This window comes from Hemitrygon akajei, chromosome 21, assembly GCF_048418815.1.
Source record: "Hemitrygon akajei chromosome 21, sHemAka1.3, whole genome shotgun sequence".
Classification (NCBI taxonomy): domain Eukaryota; kingdom Metazoa; phylum Chordata; class Chondrichthyes; order Myliobatiformes; family Dasyatidae; genus Hemitrygon; species Hemitrygon akajei.
Genome location: NC_133144.1, coordinates 44,711,633 through 44,732,949, shown reverse-complemented (window position 1 = coordinate 44,732,949; position 21,317 = coordinate 44,711,633). Strand labels below are relative to the sequence as shown.

The following is a 21,317-nucleotide window of genomic DNA, read 5'->3' as shown; positions in this document are numbered from 1 at the left end:
TTCCAACAGGGGAGAATTGAATATTGGTTTAAACCCTAATTCCCCTTGAGAATTTTCTAATGTTATTAGTTACATTAGAGCATGCATCAGTACGCTCTTGCATACTCAAATAGTGCCAGAAATAGTCAAAACATTTCGCTTGCCCACTTGATGTGCATGGGTGAAAAGGACTTAGCACAGTCCTGATTATTGAAGATAGAAAACTATGAACAAATAAAAGAAAATAAGCAGGTGGATTGGGATTTTTTTTGCCTCTCGGTCTATTTGTTTGTTATTAATGGCAATCATCTATTACTTTGGCCTACTAAAAACTAAAATTGCACTTCTGGAAGTTCTGAATAAGCTACTGAAACGGAACTTTGAAAAAACAAAAACAACTAGCGTTTTCTTTATTGTGCAAATACTGAAAGCAGTTTTTGGTTTCTTTAAAAAACACCAGGCACAAGCAGATGGTGAGCGTTTCCTAAATGATCTGCACAGGGATGTTCGAAAAGTGATCGGTTTTGATGCTGTGATGAGGGTACGCACAAGTACAGGTACGTAGGTTCATGAACAGACATCCTTTAAAAGTTGTTAGTATTTATGTTTTCGGCAGAAGGCAATGGCAAACCACTGCTGTAACTTGCCTAGTACGCGATTTCCCAATATGTCAGGGAAGGAAATTGTTCACTACCTGGAAATAATTCTGGATGCAACATACCTATTTATGTTTTGCAGTGTCCATGTGAGTAGATGGTAGTCCACAGTGCAAGTTCAACACAGCTTCAGAACAACCTTTGCACATAATGTTTCTCAAGAAATATGCATTCTCAAATCATTGTATTGAAATGCAATCATATCATTTTTATATGCAATGCACTTCAATTTCTTGGGCATGAATAATTTCATTAAACAGCATATCAAAAAATAATTAAAAGGAAGTTGGATTATTTGCAAAAAACTTACATAATTGAATTGACTATTACTTAAATCCTTCAAATACATGAGTAAAAACCATTCAACTGTGCAATTATAGTAATTTATAATAAATATTATGCACAACAAGATAGTCAATATAATATAGAAATACAGTAACATCAGCATGAATTAAGTAGTTTGATGGCTTGGTGGAAAAAGCTGTCCCAGAGCCTGTTGGTCCTGGCTTTTATGTTGTGGTACTGTTTCCCATATGGTAGCTGCTGGAACAGTTCGTGGTTGGGGTGACTCGGGTTTCCAATGATCCTTTGGGCCTTTTTACACACCTTTCTTTGTAAATGTCTTGAATAGTGGGAAGTTCACATCTACAGATGTGCTGGGCTGTCCGCACCCCTCTCTGCAGACACCTGCGATTGAGGGAAGTAGAGTTCCCATACCAGGCAGTGATGCAGCCAGTCAGGATGCTCTCAATCATGCCCCCATAGAAAGTTCTTAGAATTTGGGTGGCCATACCATACTTATTCAACGTTCTGAGGTAAAAAGACGTGCTGTTGTGCCTTTTTCACCAGTACTATTAAGAGTGCTATTCTGCAAAGTTGACCTTTTGTTTCTACAGAGAAATTTTTGATCTGTATCCCAATCAGGTGCTGATATTAAGGAAACTACTTGTAAGTACAGTGGCATGCAAAAGTTTGGGCACCTTTGGTCAAAATTTCTGTTACTGTGAATAGATAAGCAAGTAAAAGATGATGTGATTTCCAAAAGGCATAAAGTTAAAGATAACACATATCTTTAATATTCTAAGCAAGATTACTTTATTATTTCCATCTTTTACAGTTTCAAAATAACAAAAAAGGAAAAGGGCCTGAAACAAAAGTTTGGGCACCCTGCATGGTCAGTACTTAGTAACACCCTCTTTGGCGAGTATCACAGCTTGTAAACGCTTTCTGTAGCCAGCTATAAGTCTTTCAATTCTTGTTTGGGGGATTTTTGTGTATTCTTCCTTGCAAAAGGCTTCTAATTCTGTGAGATTATTGGGCCGTCTTGCATACACTGCTCTTTTGAGGTCCATCCACAGATTTTTGATGATGTTTTGGTCAGGGGACTATGAGGACCATGGCAAAACCTTCAGCTTGCGCCTCTTGAGGTAATCCATTGTGGATTTTGTGAGGTGTGTTTAGGATCATTATCCTGTTGTAGAAGCCAACCTCTTTTCATCTTCAGCTTTTTTTTACAGATGGTGTGATGTTTGCTTCCAGAATTTGCTGGTATTTAATTGAATTCATTCTTCCCTCTACCAGTGAAATGTTCCCCGTGCCACTGGCTGCAACATAAGCGCAAAGCATGATTGATCCACCCCCATGCTTAACAGTTGGAGAGGTGTTCTTTTCATGAAATTCTGCACCCTTTTTTCTCCAAACATACCTTTGCTCATTGCGGCCAAAAAGTTCTATTTTAACTTCATCAGTCCACAGGCCTTGTTTCCAAAATGCATCAGGCTTGTTTAGATGTTTCTTTGCAAACTTCTGACTCTGAATTTTGTGCTGAGGACGCAGGAAAGGTTTTCTTCTGATGACTCTTCCATGAAGGTCATATTTGTGCATGTGTCGCTGCACAGTGGAACAGTGCACCACCACTCCAGAGACTGCTAAATCTTCCTGAAGGCCTTTTGCAGTCAAATGGGGGTTTTGATTTGCCTTTGTAGCAATCGAACGAGCAGTTCTCTCGGAAAGTCTTCTTGTTCTTCCAGACCTCAACTTGACCTCCACCATTCCTGTTAACTGCCATTTCTTAATTATATTACGAACCGAGGAAACGGCTACCTGAAAACGCTTTGCTTTCTTCTTATAGCCTTCTCCTGCTTTGTGCGCATCATTTATTTTAATTTTCAGAGTGCTAGGCAGCTGCTTTGAGGAGCCCATGGCTACTGATTGTTGGGACAAGGTTTGAGGGGTCAGGGTATTTATAAGGCTTTGAAATTTGCATCACCTGGCCTTTCCTAATGATGACTGTGAACAAGCCATAGCCCTAACAAGCTAATTAAGGTCTGAGACCTTGGTAAAAGTTATCTGAGAGCTCAAATCTCTTGCGGTGCCCAAACTTTTGCATGATGCTCCTTTCCTTTTTTTCCCCCCACTGTAAAATTGTACAAAACAAAAATAATACACGAATCTTGCTTAAAATGTTGAAAGGAATGTTTCATCTTTAACTTTATGACTTTTGGAGATCAGTTCATCTTCTACTCACTTAACTATTGACAGTAACAGAAATTTTGACCAGGAGTGCCCAAACTTTTGAAAGCCACTGTATTTGCTGCTTTTAAAACTAGTTTTATTTCAAAAACATAAAATGTTAAATTTTTATTTTTTCATTACAAATTTTGGTTGTGCTTTTTGTCAGTACTTATGTAGATGTTCTGTAACCAGTGAAGATGAAACTTTCCCATTGAAGCTACTATGTAGTTTTTGATCCCTCCATCCTGCTACACGGTGCTCATTGAGTTTTTTTTTAAAACAAGTGAAGTTAGTTCTCTGCTTGCAGAACCTTATTTCTAATTCTTTAATATGGAGTAACAGAAGTGTTTTTATTCTAGGCATTAGAGCAACTGATTTCTTTGGCTCCTTCTACATGAGTAACACAACTGATGTGGAGTTGGCAGCATTAGACTGTGATAAGACCATCACTGTAGAATTCAAACATGATGATAAATTGAATGAAGAAAATGGAGCTCAAATCCAGGTGAAAGACGTGTACAATTGTTGTGACTAATGCAATTTTTCCATTTAGTATTTTTTCTTGTGAATTTGTGAATATTCCAGAAAGTTAAGAGAATTTAGGGAACTTGTTTTATTTGCTTATTACACTTTCCATTGTTCATTGGATCCACTATTATTGATAATTCTACCTGAGGAATGGTGAAATCAAAACATTTTACTGCTCCATGTCTGTGATTGGCACTTTAGACTTGCTTTTGCCTTCCATGTTGCATCTGTCGGGTAAAAATGCCAGTTCCCTTGTTTCTTTTAACTCTGCTGTCTAGAGGCTAGGTCTCTGACTGCTGTTAATGCTTGAATATCTGCTTTGGTAATCAGAATGCTGGACTAACTGCTGCAGATCAAACAGCATTTATGAAAAAGAGAAAAAAAACAGTTGACGTATCAGGCAGGGATCTTTCTTCAGGAGTGGAAAGGAAGGGGGGGAGACAGCAGAATAAAAAAAAGTTGGGGAGAAAGGAAAGAGTACTTGCTCAAAGATGATTAGTGAAGTCAGGTGGGTCGGAAAGGTAAAAGGCTGGGGAAAAAGGAATCAGGAGAGGAGAGTGGACCATGGGAAAAAGGACAGAAGGAGGGGCACTGGGGGCAGTGATAGGCAGGTGAAAAGAAGAGGTAAGAGACCAGAGTGGAGATTAGAAGAATGGGGTGAGGGAAAATTACTGAAAGAAGAAATCAATGTTCGTGATATCAGGTTCAAGGTTACCTTGATGGAATAAAAGTTGCTGCTGCTCCATCCTGAGGACTGGCATGTCGGAATGGGAATTGAAATTAAAATGTTTGGCCACCGGAAAATTCTGCTTTTGGCAGATGGAGCGGAGGTGCTCAACAAAGTGATCCCTCAATTTACGGTGGGCCTCAATAATATAGAGGAGGCAGCATCAGGAGCACCAGATCTAATAAACAACCCCAAAAAGATTTGCAGGTGAAGCATTGCCTCACCTGGAAGGACTGTTTGGGACCCTGGGGACCTGTATGGAGGTGAATGGTCAGGTGTAGCATTTCTGTTGCTTGCAGAGGTGTGTGCCAGGAGGGAGATTAGTGAGGAGGAATGAATGGATAAGGGAATCACAGAGGGAGTGATCCCTGTGGAGAGTAGAGGCGATCTAAAGGTGTGTTTGGTGGTAGGATCCCATTGAAGATGGCAGAAGCTGCCTGAGAATGATGTTTTGGATGCTGAGGCTTGTTGGGTGGTAGGTGAGGATGAGAGGAATTCTGTCCTTGTTAAGGCAGCAGGAAGATGGGGTGAGCACAGATGTCCAGGGAAGGAGAAGGCGAGAATGAGGGCAGAATCAATGGAGGAGAAAGGAAAATCCCATTCTTTGAAAAAGGAGAACATCTCTGATTTCCTGGAAAGGAAACCCCCATCCTGGGAACAGATGCGGCAGATATGAAGAAACTGAGAAAAGGGAATAGCATTTTTACGGGATGCAGGGTGGAACAAAGTAAAGTCAAGTTAGTTGTGAGAATTGGTAGTTTTATAAAAGATATTGGTAGATAGACTCTCTTGAGAGATGAAGACAGAGATCAAGAAAGGAGAAAGAGGTGTCAGAAATGAACCAAGTGAATTTAAGAACATGGTGGAAGTTGGAGGCAAAATTAATGAAATTGATGAGCTTAACATGGGTGCATGAAGCAGCACCAATGCAGTCATCAGTGTAGCTCAGCAGGAGTTGGAGAGAAATATCAGGGAAGGCTTGGGATACGGAGTATTCTAAATAGCCAGTACGAAGGCAGGCACCCATGGAAGTGGGAAGAGCCAAAGGAGAAATTGCTGAAAGTGAGCACCAGTTCTGTCAGATGGTGGAAGGTGGTGGTGGAGGGGAACTCGCTGAGTCTTTTGTTGAGAAAGAAGCAGAATCAGATTTGTGCTACATACTCTGCACAAACTGCACTTAGACCAGAGAACTCTATAGTTTGAACACATTGTGATGTATTTCACTTGTTTTATCCTAGTTTCTTTTCTTTTTTTCAATATTTTTATTGATTACTTGCAAAGATGAATACAAATACATTATGGTATTATGAAAACAGAAACAAAGTTACTGTCCCATATCTGTATATAGTAAATTAAATGTAATACTGAAAAGGTATATTTTATTCTAAACTAAAGCAAAATCAAAACCCCGTAACAAAAAAAGAAAAAGAGGAAAAAAAACAGCTGTTTGGTTAAAAGAAAAGAAAAGAAAAATCCTGAACATAGTCGTAAATTCAAACATATAATAGCCATCATCATTGCTGAACAAGTCGAAGATTGTGAAAGTAATTCCAAAAAGGTCCCCATAATGTGAAAAAATTTTGTCTAGGTACAGAAATAGAACACCTAATCTTCTCTAAATTTAAACATGACATAACATCAATCAACCAATGGGCATGAGTAGGCAGAGCAGCATCTTTCCATTTAAGCAACAAAACTCTTCTGGCTAAAAGAGAAATAAAAGCCAAAATATGCAAATCATTCAGCTTAAGAGTAAAATCATTTCCTCCAATAATGCTGAACAAGGCAGTCAGAGGGTTGGGTTTAAAATTTACTTTAAAAAGCTCCGAGAAAGTTTGAAATATTTCTTTCCAAAATTTATCAAGCCGCGAGCAGGACCAAAACATATGAATTAGAGAGGCCTCTTTGACATTATACCTATACAGTATGGAGAAAAATCTGAAAACGAGAGAGCTTATCTTTAGTCATATGAACTACTTGAAATTGTAGAAGAGAGTGATGCACACATAATGAAGAGGTGTGAACAAGTTTAAAAATTTCATTCCAAGTATCCTCATCAATTGAAATCTGTAGGTCTTGTTCGCAGAGGTTTTTAATTTTATCTAGCGGAATTAAACATTCTTTGAGGATTTGGTTACAATTTAGAAAATTCTATGGGTTATTTGGTTTTTTACACTATAGTCCCATTTTTTCTAATTTTTTTAAAACCACCTTTGTTTGTCATGTAGTTTTTAAAGAGTGGAATAGACTAGGTATTAAATGTTTTCAGAATCTGTTTGTTGGAGATAGTCTTTCTTCATTTGATCAACTATTAATTATAATCTTCGTAAAGCTCACTTTTTTAGATATTTACAAATTAGAGACTTCTTGCGTTCTCAACTGCATATATTTCCTAAATGTCCAGATAAGAATCTAATCGATACAATTTTTACTCTGAAACCTTTTCATAATGGATCTATTTCTAATATTTATAGTCTGTTGTTGGCAATGAAAAACATTCCGTTATATCCTAGTTTCATTATACTGTTTGTGTTGTTAATTGCCTGTGCTTATTTTGAAATAAGTGCAGAAGCTAACGTGCACACAGTAAGATTCCAGGTGCATTAGTCTGGTTTTAAAACCTGTTAATGTTTTTGTAACATTGAGTGAAGTCAACCAATAGGTGAAAGTCAGAGATGTCTCCAATCACAGTCATCCTAGAAACTCAGGGCAATGCTTGTTCACCCACTGGAGAGAGAGAAATTCGATTTCTGGTTTAACATTTTATCTAATATCCACATTACTGCACAGCATTAACAGTGCTGATCTTTGTACTCCAGTGTCTAGAGTGGCATTTGAAGCTAATGACAGTTAAAGGCAAAAGCTGAGTCACGTTAACTTGACAACTTTACCTGTGCAATGTGGCTACTGTTCTTTGATCTGCTGTGTTTATGCCAACTTTTGGAAATTGATATTGTTTAGCAGTATACCACTACACTTCTTGTGCCTCTGCTTATTTCCCCTGTCTTTCACTTAAATCGGGACTATTTTTGAAAATTACTATCAAGTTTGCTTCTGTTAAATCAATCAATGCATTGACTAGTATTCAAAGTTCAAAGTAAAATTTATTATCAGAGTGCATACATATCACCACATACAACCTTGAGATTTTCTCCTCTGGGCATGCTTAGCAAATCTATAGAGCATTAACTGTAAACAGGATCAATGAACAACAAACTGGGCAATTGCAAATATAAATAAATAGCAATAAATATCAAGATAAAGAATCCTTAAAGTGAGACCATCAGTTGTGGGAACACCAGAAGTAGTAAGTATAGTTATTCCCTTTTGTTCAGGAGCCTGGTGGTTGAGGGGTAGTAATAGTTTTTGAACAGTTTTAAGTTCTAGGTGCTTTGTGTGCAAGCTAAAATTCAATGAAAATTACTTTCACTTCTTTAAGGATTTAAGTGTCATCCCAGATACTTTAAGCAGCGAATCTGAGCTGACACTTCAGTGTAGCACTGAAGAAATGTTGCACGGGTTAATGGTATTTTTGGATGAGATCCCTCTCTGCTCTACCGAGTGGGTATATAAGATCCCTGAAACTATTTTGGAAGAGTAGAAGGGTGACTAGGTATCCTAGCCGAAAATCTTTCCTTCGTCCTGTATCACTAAACATATCATATTGCAGTTTGCCCAAGATGTAGTATGAACATTGACTATATAACAAAAACAACTGCACTTTAAAAAACACTGTAAAATGACATGGGATATTGGAAAAGGGACCAAAAGATGCTTTTGAAATTCTACGCCCTTTTCCTTTCTTGCCTTGAAACATTCATATTCTCTGTGCAGTTCATATTTCTCAGATGGGCACACATGCAACATTTGTTCAAGTAAATTTTGGTTTTTATTGAGCTATCCATTCAAATGTTTATGAAATGAGCATCTTTTCTCTCCCCTACAGTGTGCTCTGCTCTACACCAGTTGCAGTGGACAGAGGAGGTTACGCATACACAATCTTTCCCTAAACTGCTGCACTCAGCTTGCTGACCTGTACAGAAACTGTGAGACTGACACACTTATCAACTTCTTTGTAAAGCTGGGTATGTTTCTGCTTAAATTGTCTTATTTCAAACCTGTCTTAATGTGGTGAAAAATTAGATGAATTCTGTACAGCTTCCTTGACCTGGTGTTAAAATAATGTGGCTTGATCTCAGTGATCTGGCCTTGTGTTGCATTTGTTATTCTAAGTGAAGGGTATGTCAGACTGGGATTCCAGCCCTCATTTTTATCTCGGTAGTGTGCATGAGGTTAGGATGTGCTTTGTTTATAATGTTGTGTAGCGCTGACTGTCTACCCCAGCAGCTGAATTATGCACACACTGCATTACCTTAAGTAGCCCAAGCACTATGGAATTGGCCTCCATTTGACACGTGTATTAGAGGAGAGCTGAAAGCCAGCAGAGAAAAAGGGAAAAGTGATACTGCAGTTGGCTACAGAAACTATTCAGCAAAATCCAAGGCTGGTTTCTGGTTTCAAATAATTGTCAGCTACCCAAGGTTCATTATGTACAAACCTATCTATTCTACAGATTCAATTATGTGTAGTTTTAAAATTAATCTCAAATGAGTCCTACAGAGAATGCTGAGAAATCCTGGAGGTTTGAATAATTTCTTGGGGTTTGTTTTTAATCCTGTTCTGCAGCTAATGGATGCTTGTTATTTAATAAGTTGGTTTCAAGTTGCGACCTTTATTGCAATCTTAAATTTCCTTGAACAAAGCTAGTAGGGTGTCCTCTGTAAAGCAACTTATTGTACAGGGTTACTGATGATTCAGAAAGATGTGAAAGTAAAACAATACACATTAATTTCAGAAGCCAGTAGTCTAGTTACGGTATGTTGACAGCTCATATAATACCTTGATTGTAATAAATTTCCTTTGCATCGAAAGTTGATATTAAAATATTTCATTGCTTTTTTATGATTAGTTTGCCCTACTGCTGAGGATAGTTTTTTGTTTATATTTGAGTTAGTATTTGGAGTAAATATGGCCAAATGGAGCAGATCAAACTTCATTAAATCTGAGCATATAAAAATGCTAAACAAAAAAAAGCAGGAATTGGCCATTTGGTTCCTTTGCAAAAGAAAATCCAAACAGTAACCAGATGTTGGAAATGACATAAAAAGGTGCTGAAAACAGTCAGGTCAAGCAGCATCTGTGGATTCTCAATTCTTGTCTCAGGTACAAGATCCTGTGCCAGAACCAGGAAAAGAGAAAGGGAGTTAGTTTTCAGTAGCAGAACTCATTCATAATTTTTTGCCAACAATTCCCACCGTTTTTGTATTCACTTCGAACCTCCCTCATTTCTGGATCACTTTGTTTCCATTCCAGGGAATAAACAAGTAATAAATATACATATACAGCTTCCCAACAGCTTCTGTGTGATCCACAACACCACTAGTCTGTGAACTAACTAACCCACCCATATACATTTTCATCCAGGTCACTTATGTACATCACAAACAGCAGGTCCCAGTACAGATCCCTGCCAAGCACCAGTAATTACAGATCCCTGCCAAGCACCAGTAATTACAGATCCCTGCCAAGCACCAGTAATTACAGATCCCTGCCAAGCACCAGTAATTACAGATCCTTGCCAAGCACCAGTAATCACAGACTCCAGCTAGAAGTACCACCTTGACCACTACCCTCTGTCTTCCATGGGCAAGCCAGTTCTGAATCCAATTCACCATGGATCCCATGCATCTTAATCTTCCGGATGAGCCTCCTATGAGGGACCTTGTCAAACACCTTAGTAAAATCCATGTAGGCTATATCCATAGTTCAGCCTTCATCAGTCACCCTCGTCACCACATCAAAAGCTTTTGCGTGCATGCCCAAGGCCCCATGAATTGTCACTCTATACAACGTTAATCTTAATTTTCTTTTCTGCGAAAGTAGATGGCTTTATATTTCTGTTATCTTAAACAACCCCCCTTGAAACCTTTACAACTAATGGAGATGTAGAATTGAAATGAAACGCGATTGAGTAACATTAAAAATAGATTGCTCTTTTCTGATTCCCTCTCATCTTGTTCTTGCTCTTTTCTGATTCCCTGTCATCTTGTTCTTGTTCTTATCTCAAATCTTAATAAAATCTTAAAATATAAACTAAGTAACTTTCCTCCATGTTTCCTCAACCTATTTACAACTCGTGGCCCCATTGAATTGTGCTGATATGATCATTCATGTCCCTTTGTGGAAGCTTTTGTTTTCTAATTCTTAACAGTTAAAAGATTGCATTCAGATATTTTGATGTACAGTATATGTGCTTTGAAGCCGTCTAGTCCATACCTGACATGCTATCATGTTGTATAATGCAGTTGGTCTAACACTTCAATGTCATGTTTGTAGCTTATCGTGGTGTTCTGAACAACCCCACAAAGACTGTACGGGAGTCCTTAATTAATCAGTCTGCTCAGATTCTGGCCTGCTACCGCAAGAATTGTGCAAGTCCATCATCGGCTGGACAGGTAAAACATGGTCTCTTTTGCAAATCTATATAGCAGTTTGCTTTTACCCACACTAAGCAAGACCTAAGTTTAATGCCCTTTCCAGTAGATAAATTTGAATTGCAAATAACCATATCTAGATTTTATGACAGATCAGTAGCTTCATGATTATTGGTGCCTTTCATTCCTGATTCAAATAACAATTTAAATATCCGATAGGGGAGTTTTATCCAGGACTTTGGTTTACTAGTCATGTAAGAAAAATGTGCAATTTGCATCCCTCATTTCAAATTACATGTTGGGTGCAGCAAATTTGAACACAGCTTTGCCACTTTGAAAGCTGCTTGCATCGTAGAGCTTGAAGAACTTGCAAGGTTAGTAGCATTCAGCGACTTTTGCAAACTGAGGAGCAAGCACCTATAAAGCAGCCCTCGGTTCCTGCTGCTGATAAATCTGCTGACTGCTTACAAATTAGGATCAATCCTGGACTAAGTAGTACCTGTTTTAGGATCGATCCTGGACTAAGTAGTACCTGTTACATGCTAGGGGAATATTCTACAATTAGATTCCAAAACTTAAAAAATTGATTAATTGTATGATTTTGTTCTTGGAAAAAGGGGGGAAATATTAATGGAATATGGAGAGAGAACATTGCATGTTAGGTTGACAGCTGAGAAAACTGTCAGTGATGCTCAAGAACACTGAAACCAATTACTTGTTAAATATCACCTACCAATTTACCTGCATTAGATTGATTGTTCATAAGAGCTGTTTGTTATCAATTGACAATGAGTTATTTTTAGCAATGCTTGAGATTCATCTATTGATATCTCAAAATATATATCAGTATGTTTCAAATGTGTTGCCAATAGGTGGTTTAATAACAGCAAAAATGCTCCTTTGTGAATAATGTTCATTTGTTTTCAATGTCCACTGTTAAAATGCACAGTTATTTGTTCAGAAATGTAGGGAAGGATAATACTAAATACTAAACTTGGGTATCGGTCGTTTTAAAAATATGCAATACATTGTCTTTTGAAACAAACGAGAAAATCTGCAGATGTTGAAAATCCGAGCAACACTCACAAAATGCTGGAGGAACTCAGCAGGCCAGGTAGCATCTAGGAAAAGAATACAGTCGATGATTCGGGCTGAAACCCTTTGGCAGGACACAATTGACATTTTGGGACAAAACTCTTTGGCAAGACTTTGATTTTCTGTTTTTCAAGCTTTCTTCTTCTTCATGTGCCTTGTGCGTTGCACGCTTGGGCAATCATGGCTTTCCACATCGTATGATCCCACGCAGCGTCAGTGATACCTCGCACACTTAGATCTGTTAGTTCTTTCACAGTGTCCATATGTTTTCTTCTTTGCCTTCCTCTTCCTTGTTTCCCAGGCATATGGCCTTGTAATGTAAGGCATTCTATTTCTCCCTTTCTGATGAGATGGCCCAGGAATTTAAGTTTCCTCTCATTTAATGTTCTCATTAAAGATCTTTTTGTATGGGCATGTTGGAGTGCTCTCTCATTAGTTACCCTATCTCTATATGATATTTTCAGCATTCTTCTAAGAAACCACATTTCTGTTGCTTCTAAGTTTCTTTGGAGTTCTGGTTTCAAGCTTTAGCTGAGAAATAAATGTGAAATTGCAGTTTACTTAGTGGATCTTCTCAGTTTTACCTTTTCTTGCTGAAGAATTGCTCTTAGAACATAGAAATCTACAGCACATTACAGGCCCATTGATCCACAATGTTATGCCAACTGTGTAACCTACTCTAGAAACTGCCTAGAATTTCCCTAGTGCATAGCCCTCTATTTTTCTAAGCTCCATGTACCCATCTAGGAGTCTCTTAAAAGACACTATTGTATACGCCTCTACCACCATCACTGGCAGTGCATTCCATGCACCCACCACTCTCTATACTCTTAATTCTTTTGGCTCCTGAGTTCCATTCCACAGGACAGTTCCATTAGACATTTGATCTAGGTCACAAAATACGCTGGGATCTGGAGCAACAAACAATTTGCTTAATAATTGAACAGATTAGGCAGTATCTTTGGGAGTGGACTGAGGTGAGAATGGAGTCCTGATGCAGGATTTTGAGCCAGAATATTAATTTTCCCTCCCCTTCACACCCCAGACTTCTTTTTCTGCTATACTGGTTAACAAAGTAGTTATCATTTCTAATTATCTTTGAGGGAAGTTTACTGTGCACGAATTGGCTACTAGATTTTCAATGTAAAAAGAGCTTGTATTTCAAAAGAGCTAAATTGGTCATGCATGACCATTGGATTACCAGAGTGAACAGAGTTAACTGAAGTTTAAAAAGAAAACACATCTCCATATAGCTTTGAAGTTCGATAGCTTTGAAGTTAAAAAGCTTCCCAGTTCCAATGTTTAATGATCCAAATTTAAATGTTGAAGGGACTTTGAAAATACAGTATTTGCACCGTAGTCATTTTAAATGTTTGTACTTTTGACGAGCAGTGGTTTTGTGATCTGTTCAGGTGCTTGGTTGACGTCCATTAACATTTATTCAGACAGCTTGTACAATAACCTTGCATATGGTGCAGTAAATAACAAGGTGTACCTGTTATATTGGACATGTTTATTCTTGGGGATGCATGCAAGCAGAATGATATTACCAGGAGGTTGAAATATGACTGACACTGCCAGCTATGTGCACTAATGAAAATTTGTCAATGGGCCCTCAAACTTGAACTAAAGCTATTTAGTCACTTGTGCTTTATTGGATCTGTTCAAAGTAGCTTGTGCTGATCTTTTAAAGTTAAATTAATTGGGTGGGTCATCAGTGTGTGTTCTTAGTTATGCCCACACCATAAGGTTGAATGATGCGCATAAGAATGGATGCGCTTCATCCTCCTTGGGGATCAATATCCTAGGATCCACAGGCCATTGCCATAATGGAATGGTGAAAGGGCATGAGCTGTAAGGGTGAATGGTATATGCTGTATCTTCACAGAGTGTCCCCAATCCTTCGACGCTGAGATCTGAAACTGAAATACATTGCAAGTTTTCTTCCTGAAGTGAAAATGCCTTGTCTTCTAGGTTTAAGCTACCATTAAGTGCAGTGTGGCTGTGATAGGAATGGAGTATTTTTGTACTTCAGTATTTGAGCCGGAGTCAGATTTTTGGGAATTGAATGAGTTTCTTTTTAAAAAATAAAATGCTTACCATGAGATTGAAAGTTTTTGTTATCTTGACATTGTGGAAAATTTCCCGAAGCTCCAATTTTAGCATTGTAATATTATTGCACAGATGTTTTTTACCTCTACACTTGTCACTTGATCTCTTGTTTTGTTCCTGATAATGTTATATAAGTAATTGATTCCCAAAAAGTTTATGAACTTCAACTATTTTGTAACTGATTTCCCCCAACACACACACATTCCAGCTTTCCTCTGTAAAGTACATTGTGGAAGCTTTATATGCACAGATGTGCTTTTAAAAAATGCTTTATTTGTTTTCCAATTAGTTTGGAAGTAGGGAATGTACTTTGTCTTTCCTGGAACTGACTGTGCAAGCCCCTGAAAAATGTCGGTGCAGCAGTATACCTTCCTACTTGTCCTCTTAATACCAGCTTTATGGCGTTTTGCTGTTTGTAGGAAATAGTAATTTTAAACATGTGAAGCCTTGTTTAGATAGCTTTTTTAAACGTATAATGCAAAGTGCATTGAGTTCTCAACTTTTCATATTTTTTTGTTCATATTTTGGAAATCAATGCTGCTGGCAAGTGATTGCTTATTCCTAATTGCTCCTTAACTTGACTCATTAGGCCATTTCAGAGTGTGTTTAAGTTGGCCTCATTGCTGTGGAACTCGAGCTACACACAGGCCAGATGTAATCTTGCCCTGCTTATCATCCATATTACAATCTCATGAGTCCACAAATTGCCTCTTTACTCCATTTATCTTCCTGCCCTTTCTCCTAGCTGATTCTACCAGAGTGCATGAAGCTACTGCCTGTTTACCTGAACTGTGTATTGAAAGGTGATGTTCTTCAGCCTGGAGCTGAAGTTTCTACTGATGATCGGGCCTACATCCGTCAGCTCATCGCAAGCATGGATGTGTCAGAAACCAATGTTTTCTTCTACCCCAGGCTTTTACCTGTGGTGAGTTATGATTTATGCAGTTACTTTCTGGCCATTATGCCGCTGGTGTTCAGAGCAGCAGTGAAAGTCCTCCAGAAGGATTCTTAATTGCTGTTTCCATATGATTTTTGTTTGATCAGTCAGGGTTATTAGCCCTGAGCTGAACCCCCAAACCTGGAGGACATGAGACCACTTTTTTTAAAGCCTGGCCTCTATCCTTCAACCTGTTTGGCATGGGTGACCCTAACAAGGGCCAAAACAAGGCCCTGACTAGCCAACATAGCTGTCCATGCCATCGAGGCACACAAGCCTCCAAATCTTGTGACAAGGTTGTGGTCCTCTTAGAATTCACGCAGTTACTGTGGAATAAATCTGGAAGTTCAGCTGTTAGTGATTGTGAGAAGAAAGTGCTGAATTCTTAGCCTGCAATGTTAGTTTCCAGTTTCTTATACCTTGTTGGACTCCTTTAGATGTTTTAAAACCCTGAAAATTGCCGCTCTGAACATAAAATGAGAGTATCACCTATAGGATATCTGCACTAAACACAAAGAAAATTAGAAATTAGGAGTATCCAACAAACCCCTCAACCGTGCCCTGACATTGAATATTATCATGGCTGACCTTCTGTGCCAGATGCCCATAATCTTCACTTCCTCTCTTTCAGATAATTTTCTGTTTCCACTTGAAATGTATCCAATAATCTGGTCCCCACAACTTGGGGGAGTTGGGTGTGCTTGCCAAGGCCCCTTATTTTATAGAGATATAGAGATGCCTTTTTGTTTGTAAATCTCACTTTGGTGAAAACATCTCAACATCTACTCTGATGAGTCCAATATGTTTAAATAAGGTCACCACTCATTTTCAAATATGACAAGGAATACAGACCCAGGCTGTCTAGACTCTCTTGATATGGAAATCCTCTTCTATAAGAAATAGCCTGAATGATCTTTGCACTTTCTCTAATGCAACTGTATTGTTTTTCAATAACATATCCAACACTGCATAGTATCCCAGATATGACCGCTCCAACATTTTGCACACATATAACAAAGCCTCCCTGTTTTCAGAAAAGACTGAAATGTCATTTGCCTTAATTACTTGAAAAGAAATTGCTTGCTAACTTTCTTTAATTCATGCCTTGATACTCCTGAAATTCACCGATTCAGCAGTTTTCTTCCACTTGGCTAATCTAGATTTTGATTCCCTTTCTTGAAGTGCATGAAAGGGCAGCATGGTAGCATAGTGGTTAGTGTAATGCTATTACAGTGCCAGCAACCTAGGTTTAGTTCTACTGCTGTTCGTGAGGAGTTTATATGTTACTTCTGTGACCACGTTTCCTTCAGCTGCTTGGGTTTCCTACCACATTCCAAAGACGTACAGGTTAGTAGGTTAATTGGTCACATGGGTGTAATTGGGTGGTGTGGCCTTGTGGGGACAGAAGGACCTGTTACCATGCTGTATCTCTAAATAAATATATAAATCCACATTAACCTGTTTTAAACTCCATTTTCCAAGTTTTTATCCATTCAATCAGTATGTCCCTTTGTGGAATCATAATCTCCACGTCACATCATCATTCGCTTTAGAGAGGGAACATTCTCAGAAATGTCTAAATGGTTCCACAAATGTGTCTTTTGCCTTTTGGTAGAAATGTTGAAACATTAATTGACTTCAATTGTGACAAAACTCTCTCTTTCTCATTAGCACAAAATGGATATTGATAGTGATGAGTTTCCAGTGGCCATTCGTTGCTCAGAGGAACGATTATCAAAAGGTGGCATCTATCTGCTGGAGAATGGTTTGAACCTCTTCATATGGGTGGGAATGAACACACAACATGACCTCATCCAGAGCATCTTTAACGTGCAATCATTTGGCCAGATTGACTCTGGAATGGTGGGTTTCAGATGAACGTGAATCCTCGTTCAGTTATATTTTGCTCTGTGAATTTTGATTAATACTAAATATCTTTCATTGTGAATCAAGAATAGCTATGCAGAACATTTATGCTATACATTCTATGATTTGGAAATGAGTAACAATAATTTGTTCTCCATTCTGATGAGTTGCTATTTGAAGGTTAGGACTATTGTCTCAAATTTGATTTATTTATTGTAGCTTTTCTTTTCAGTCAAATGAGTTTTTGACTATTAAAGTAACAGCTCTTTTGGGGAGCATTTGAGGAGCATTGTCTCAAATTTGATTTGTTTATTGTAGCTTTTCTTTTCAGTCAGATTAGTTTCTGACTGTTACAGTAACAGCTCTTTTGGGGTATAATTTATAAATGCACATCAGAATTTTCGAGATCAGCATACCTTAATTTGAACTTGCTAAAATTTGGGAAATTGCTTTTTTTGTAGTACAGCTGCTACATCAGCCATAACTTTAGCATTGGTATGAATAACCTGTACTTTGCACCAACTCCCAACTGATCGTTGTCCTATCACATCAATATTTAACTCTGGATTTAGTAATGATTGAAACTGCTTTACATTGTCACTGCATTTGCTGTGAGTCCATTTCTCAACAATTGCAAAATCAAACTGCTTAACTCCAAATATACTATTGATGAAGTTATTTCCTAGACAAATTTAAATCTACTTAATTTAAAAAGTGTTTCTACTAAAGTAAATACTAAAGTGTGATGATAAAGTTGATGAATGTCCTCATTGTGCATTCAATGATAAGTTTTGTGAACCATATATTTCTGTCCTCTATGCAATGCCAGCCATCTGATTCAATATGTATTTTATTTTCAGGCCAGTCTGCCGCAATTAGATAACCCATATTCCAAAAAATTACGATCCATGGTTGATGCAATTCGTGCCCAGAGACCCAGGTTTATGAAGGTAATGTTAAGTCCTGAAATATATAGGTGCTTAATTAACAATTTTGGGTACTACAGTGGGATCTTATTTTTGGAATACCTTGTGTTCAGTGCTTTAGAAATCATGAGGGAGGGGTTGTCAAAATAGTAAATTGAAGATGGTGACTGGACCCGTATTCACAAAATTTTCAAATGTGGGGTTACCATCTCAAGGTAGGTAGTAAAATTATTAGGATTAAGAAGAGAATTATTGGAGAGTGGTTAACATATATGACAGCCTTTGATAAGGCTGTGGTGGCTAAACCAGGGGCAATGTTGAGGAAATCGATTGCAAACAGCATCAAGGGATATGGGGAGAACCAGAACATGAAATTGAGATAGTATTCACTGTGATCTCATTAAACTGTCAAGTAGGCTTGAAGGGTCTATTTTGTGCTCTGGTTTCCTGTTTTATTTTCTTGGTTTATGATATTCTTGTTAAATTTCATTAAGTATGGACATAAAATATTTGTGTCGGCAACATCATTTAAAACTTCTTTCAGTGTATGCATTTCTTAGATAACCAACTATTGTGACCAGTGGAGGCAACCAGTTGTCAATGAATGGTTTACCTTGGATCAGTGCACAAGACAAATGCGGGTCCATTTCTGTGTTATTAAAATATGTTAAAATTGTTCTTGTGCTTCTTTAAGAATCTGAATGCTGCTTACTGATCCTTGACCTTAATTATTTGTAAGATTATAGGCACAATCTGTTTGACACATTGCCAGTAGAGCTTGTGTCCTTAAAGCCTGCAGAAATCAGGATTTCAGTTCCATACAGCTCTCAGAAACTGTGGTACCTTCCTCTTTTTCCTGCCCCAGGAACAAGTGGCAAATTCGCAGGTAGCACAAGTGCTGTGAGAAATAGGTTCAGGGAGGAGCCTGCATCACAGGATTAGGTGTTAACCTCTGGCATTCCTCCTCTCCAGTAGAGGTCAAAGGCTTCTGCATTCAGTTTGATGAGGAAATGAGAATTCTCCATGCCCCACCCAACCCTGTGCATTAACCATGCCAGCAGAAAAAGAATTATTTCATTGACTATTTGTGTCATCTAACTTAGTGGAAGTATGCTGGTGGGTTTCGCACAGAACAGTATTCAAACTGATTCCATTAGCTGTAATTTATACATCATTGGTTGACCTGTGCTTAAAGATTTGATAAAATACTTCATCAATACACTGATTCTTATTCTTACAGCTCTTGATAGTGAAGCAAGAAGACAAGATGGAGGTGCTCTTTAAGCATTTTCTCATGGAGGACAAGAGTGCAAACGGTGGAGCCTCATACGTGGACTTTCTGTGCCATATGCACAAGGAGATACGGCAGCTACTCAGCTAATCTGGGAGAATAGAGCAGGGATTGAGAGGGTCGGGTGGAGCTGTTTCCCAGCTTCTCCCCAGTGGGCCCAGTGCTTGCTGTTAGCAAGGGCCCTGTTTGTCAGCAGCTGCCATGGAAGTAACATGGATGTGTGGCTAACCTGTTAATACTGAATGTAATGTAAGGAATTAATAGTACAGTATAATGTATATGATTTAGAATCTTATATGAGAGCTATCTTTTCAACACTTGTATTACTTTGTCGCTTGTGTATGAGGAGATGTGGAAGGGAATGCGCTGTGTGGATGGATGTACGGACGGTAAACTCCTAATACACAGGATTTCAAGTCAATAAATTGAACAAAATCCAATTTGTGGCTTTGCTAACATGGTTTGACTTCTGGAAATTATTTTTATATACATCAATAGTAATCATTTCATGTTGTACCACAGCCTTTTTTTCTTAGTTGTTAATTAGGTCTTTAAATGTGAATAGATTTGTCAATGAAAATAATTTATCTATTCACTCGTGAATGCTTAACCTTTGATTAAATTCCATATTCTATTTTGCTCCCTTGCAGATTCTTAGAAAATTTGACGTACAGAAAGGCCTTTGGGGTATGGGGGGGGGGGGGGGGGGGAGGGTGAGAGATTTTTAAAAACTGTTTGCATATCTTTCTGTATTTTTGTTTCTGATTTTAGAAACTAATCAGAGAAGGGAGCAGAGAGTAAGCGTTCTCAGCTGCTGCTCTGTTTAAAGTCACTGATGATGCCCTCTAATGTGTTGTTTTGTAATTAGAGTCCCAACCAATATCCAACCAAATACAAAAAATGATTTAATTCAATTCTTTAACCACATCCTCATGTTTTGATTGTATGCATTGTGATTGCAAGACTTTGTGATGGGATTTGATGCCAATCTTTGGCGGAGAGAGTACATTACTGTATTGTGTCCATTTCAAATCAGATGAACAGTAGTGATCCAGGATAAAAGGCACAATTCCTTTTCAAGGCCTTTTTCCTTGTATTTTCCCATTCCTATTTATTAGATCAGTTTACCATGCTGACTTTTGCAACCTGCTGTAAAATATATATATATATTAAAAACACAATGTGCTGTTGTAAACGGGACATTAATTTTTGATGCAATAAATATGTTTCTTTCCAAATGTCTCACTGGGTCTGCTCTTGGGTTTCTGTTGTAGTGTTAGCGTATTGATGCGTTTGTACTGGAGGGATTCAGCTGTTGCTGAAAGAAATACAGGCCAAGGGCTGGTCTAATGTGTAACTTCAGATAGAGTTGCGGCACTAATGTCTTCACATCAGAGCCCTGGGCCCAATGACATGATACTGTGCAGATGCAACAGGAGTGTTCCCACGCAGGTTCTCCAAAGATTTTCGATCGGAGAGGTACCACCTCGTAGAGCAGTCATTGTGGAAGCAGTCATCATCGAAGTAGTCTGAGGTAGAGTAGTAAGGCTTTGACTCAACAAGGCTTCAGTGAGAGCAGGCGGAGGCAAGGTAAGTAGGTAAGTTCATTCTTTATTTCTTATTTGAATCTTGAGAGAATAGGGGTTATGTCTACAGAGCCAGTGTTCTGTTCTGGGTGTCAGATGTGGAATATCCAGGAGACTCCCAGCCTCCCTGATGGCCACATCTGCAACAGTTACATTGAGATGCAGCTACTTAGAGACAGTGTTAGGGAACTGGAGCTGCAGCTCGATGACCTTTGGCTTGTAGGGAAAGTGAAGCAGTGTGACAAGATAGGAGCCACAGGGAGGGAGTCACCCCAAAGCTACAGGAGACAGATAAATGGGTGACTGTCAGGAGAGGAAAGGGGGAATGTCAGATAGTGGAGAGCACCCCAGTGGCCATCCCCCTCAACAGTAAGTACTCCTGCATTTTGAGAACTGTTAGGGGGTGTGGGGGACCTGCTTGTGGGAAGTAACTGCAGCCATGCCTCTGGCACTGAGTCTGGCCCTGTGGCTCAAACAGTAGGGAATTGAAGAGGATGTCAGCAATTAGAGGGGACTGTACAGTCGGATGGGCAGATAGGTGATTCTGTGGATGCGAAAAGGAAACACAGGTGGTTACTTCCCTCCTCGGTGCCAGGGTTCGAGATG

General features: G+C 38.6%; 1 protein-coding gene across 2 annotated transcripts in view; it reads left to right on the top strand.

The window, feature by feature from the left end:
* LOC140714261 (protein transport protein Sec24C-like) overlaps window positions 1–20,367 on the top strand; it is an 81,145-nt gene extending 60,778 nt beyond the window's left edge. For both annotated transcript variants that reach the window (XM_073025322.1, XM_073025320.1), the window contains 8 exons: window positions 440–536; window positions 3,509–3,654; window positions 8,351–8,489; window positions 10,801–10,919; window positions 14,851–15,030; window positions 16,714–16,905; window positions 17,769–17,858; window positions 19,075–20,367. In XM_073025322.1, the coding sequence (XP_072881423.1) occupies window positions 440–536; window positions 3,509–3,654; window positions 8,351–8,489; window positions 10,801–10,919; window positions 14,851–15,030; window positions 16,714–16,905; window positions 17,769–17,858; window positions 19,075–19,215 (1,104 nt within the window). In that variant the 3' untranslated portion in view covers window positions 19,216–20,367. The remainder of the gene's footprint in view (window positions 1–439; window positions 537–3,508; window positions 3,655–8,350; window positions 8,490–10,800; window positions 10,920–14,850; window positions 15,031–16,713; window positions 16,906–17,768; window positions 17,859–19,074) is intronic.
* Window positions 20,368–21,317: the final 950 nt, after the last annotated feature.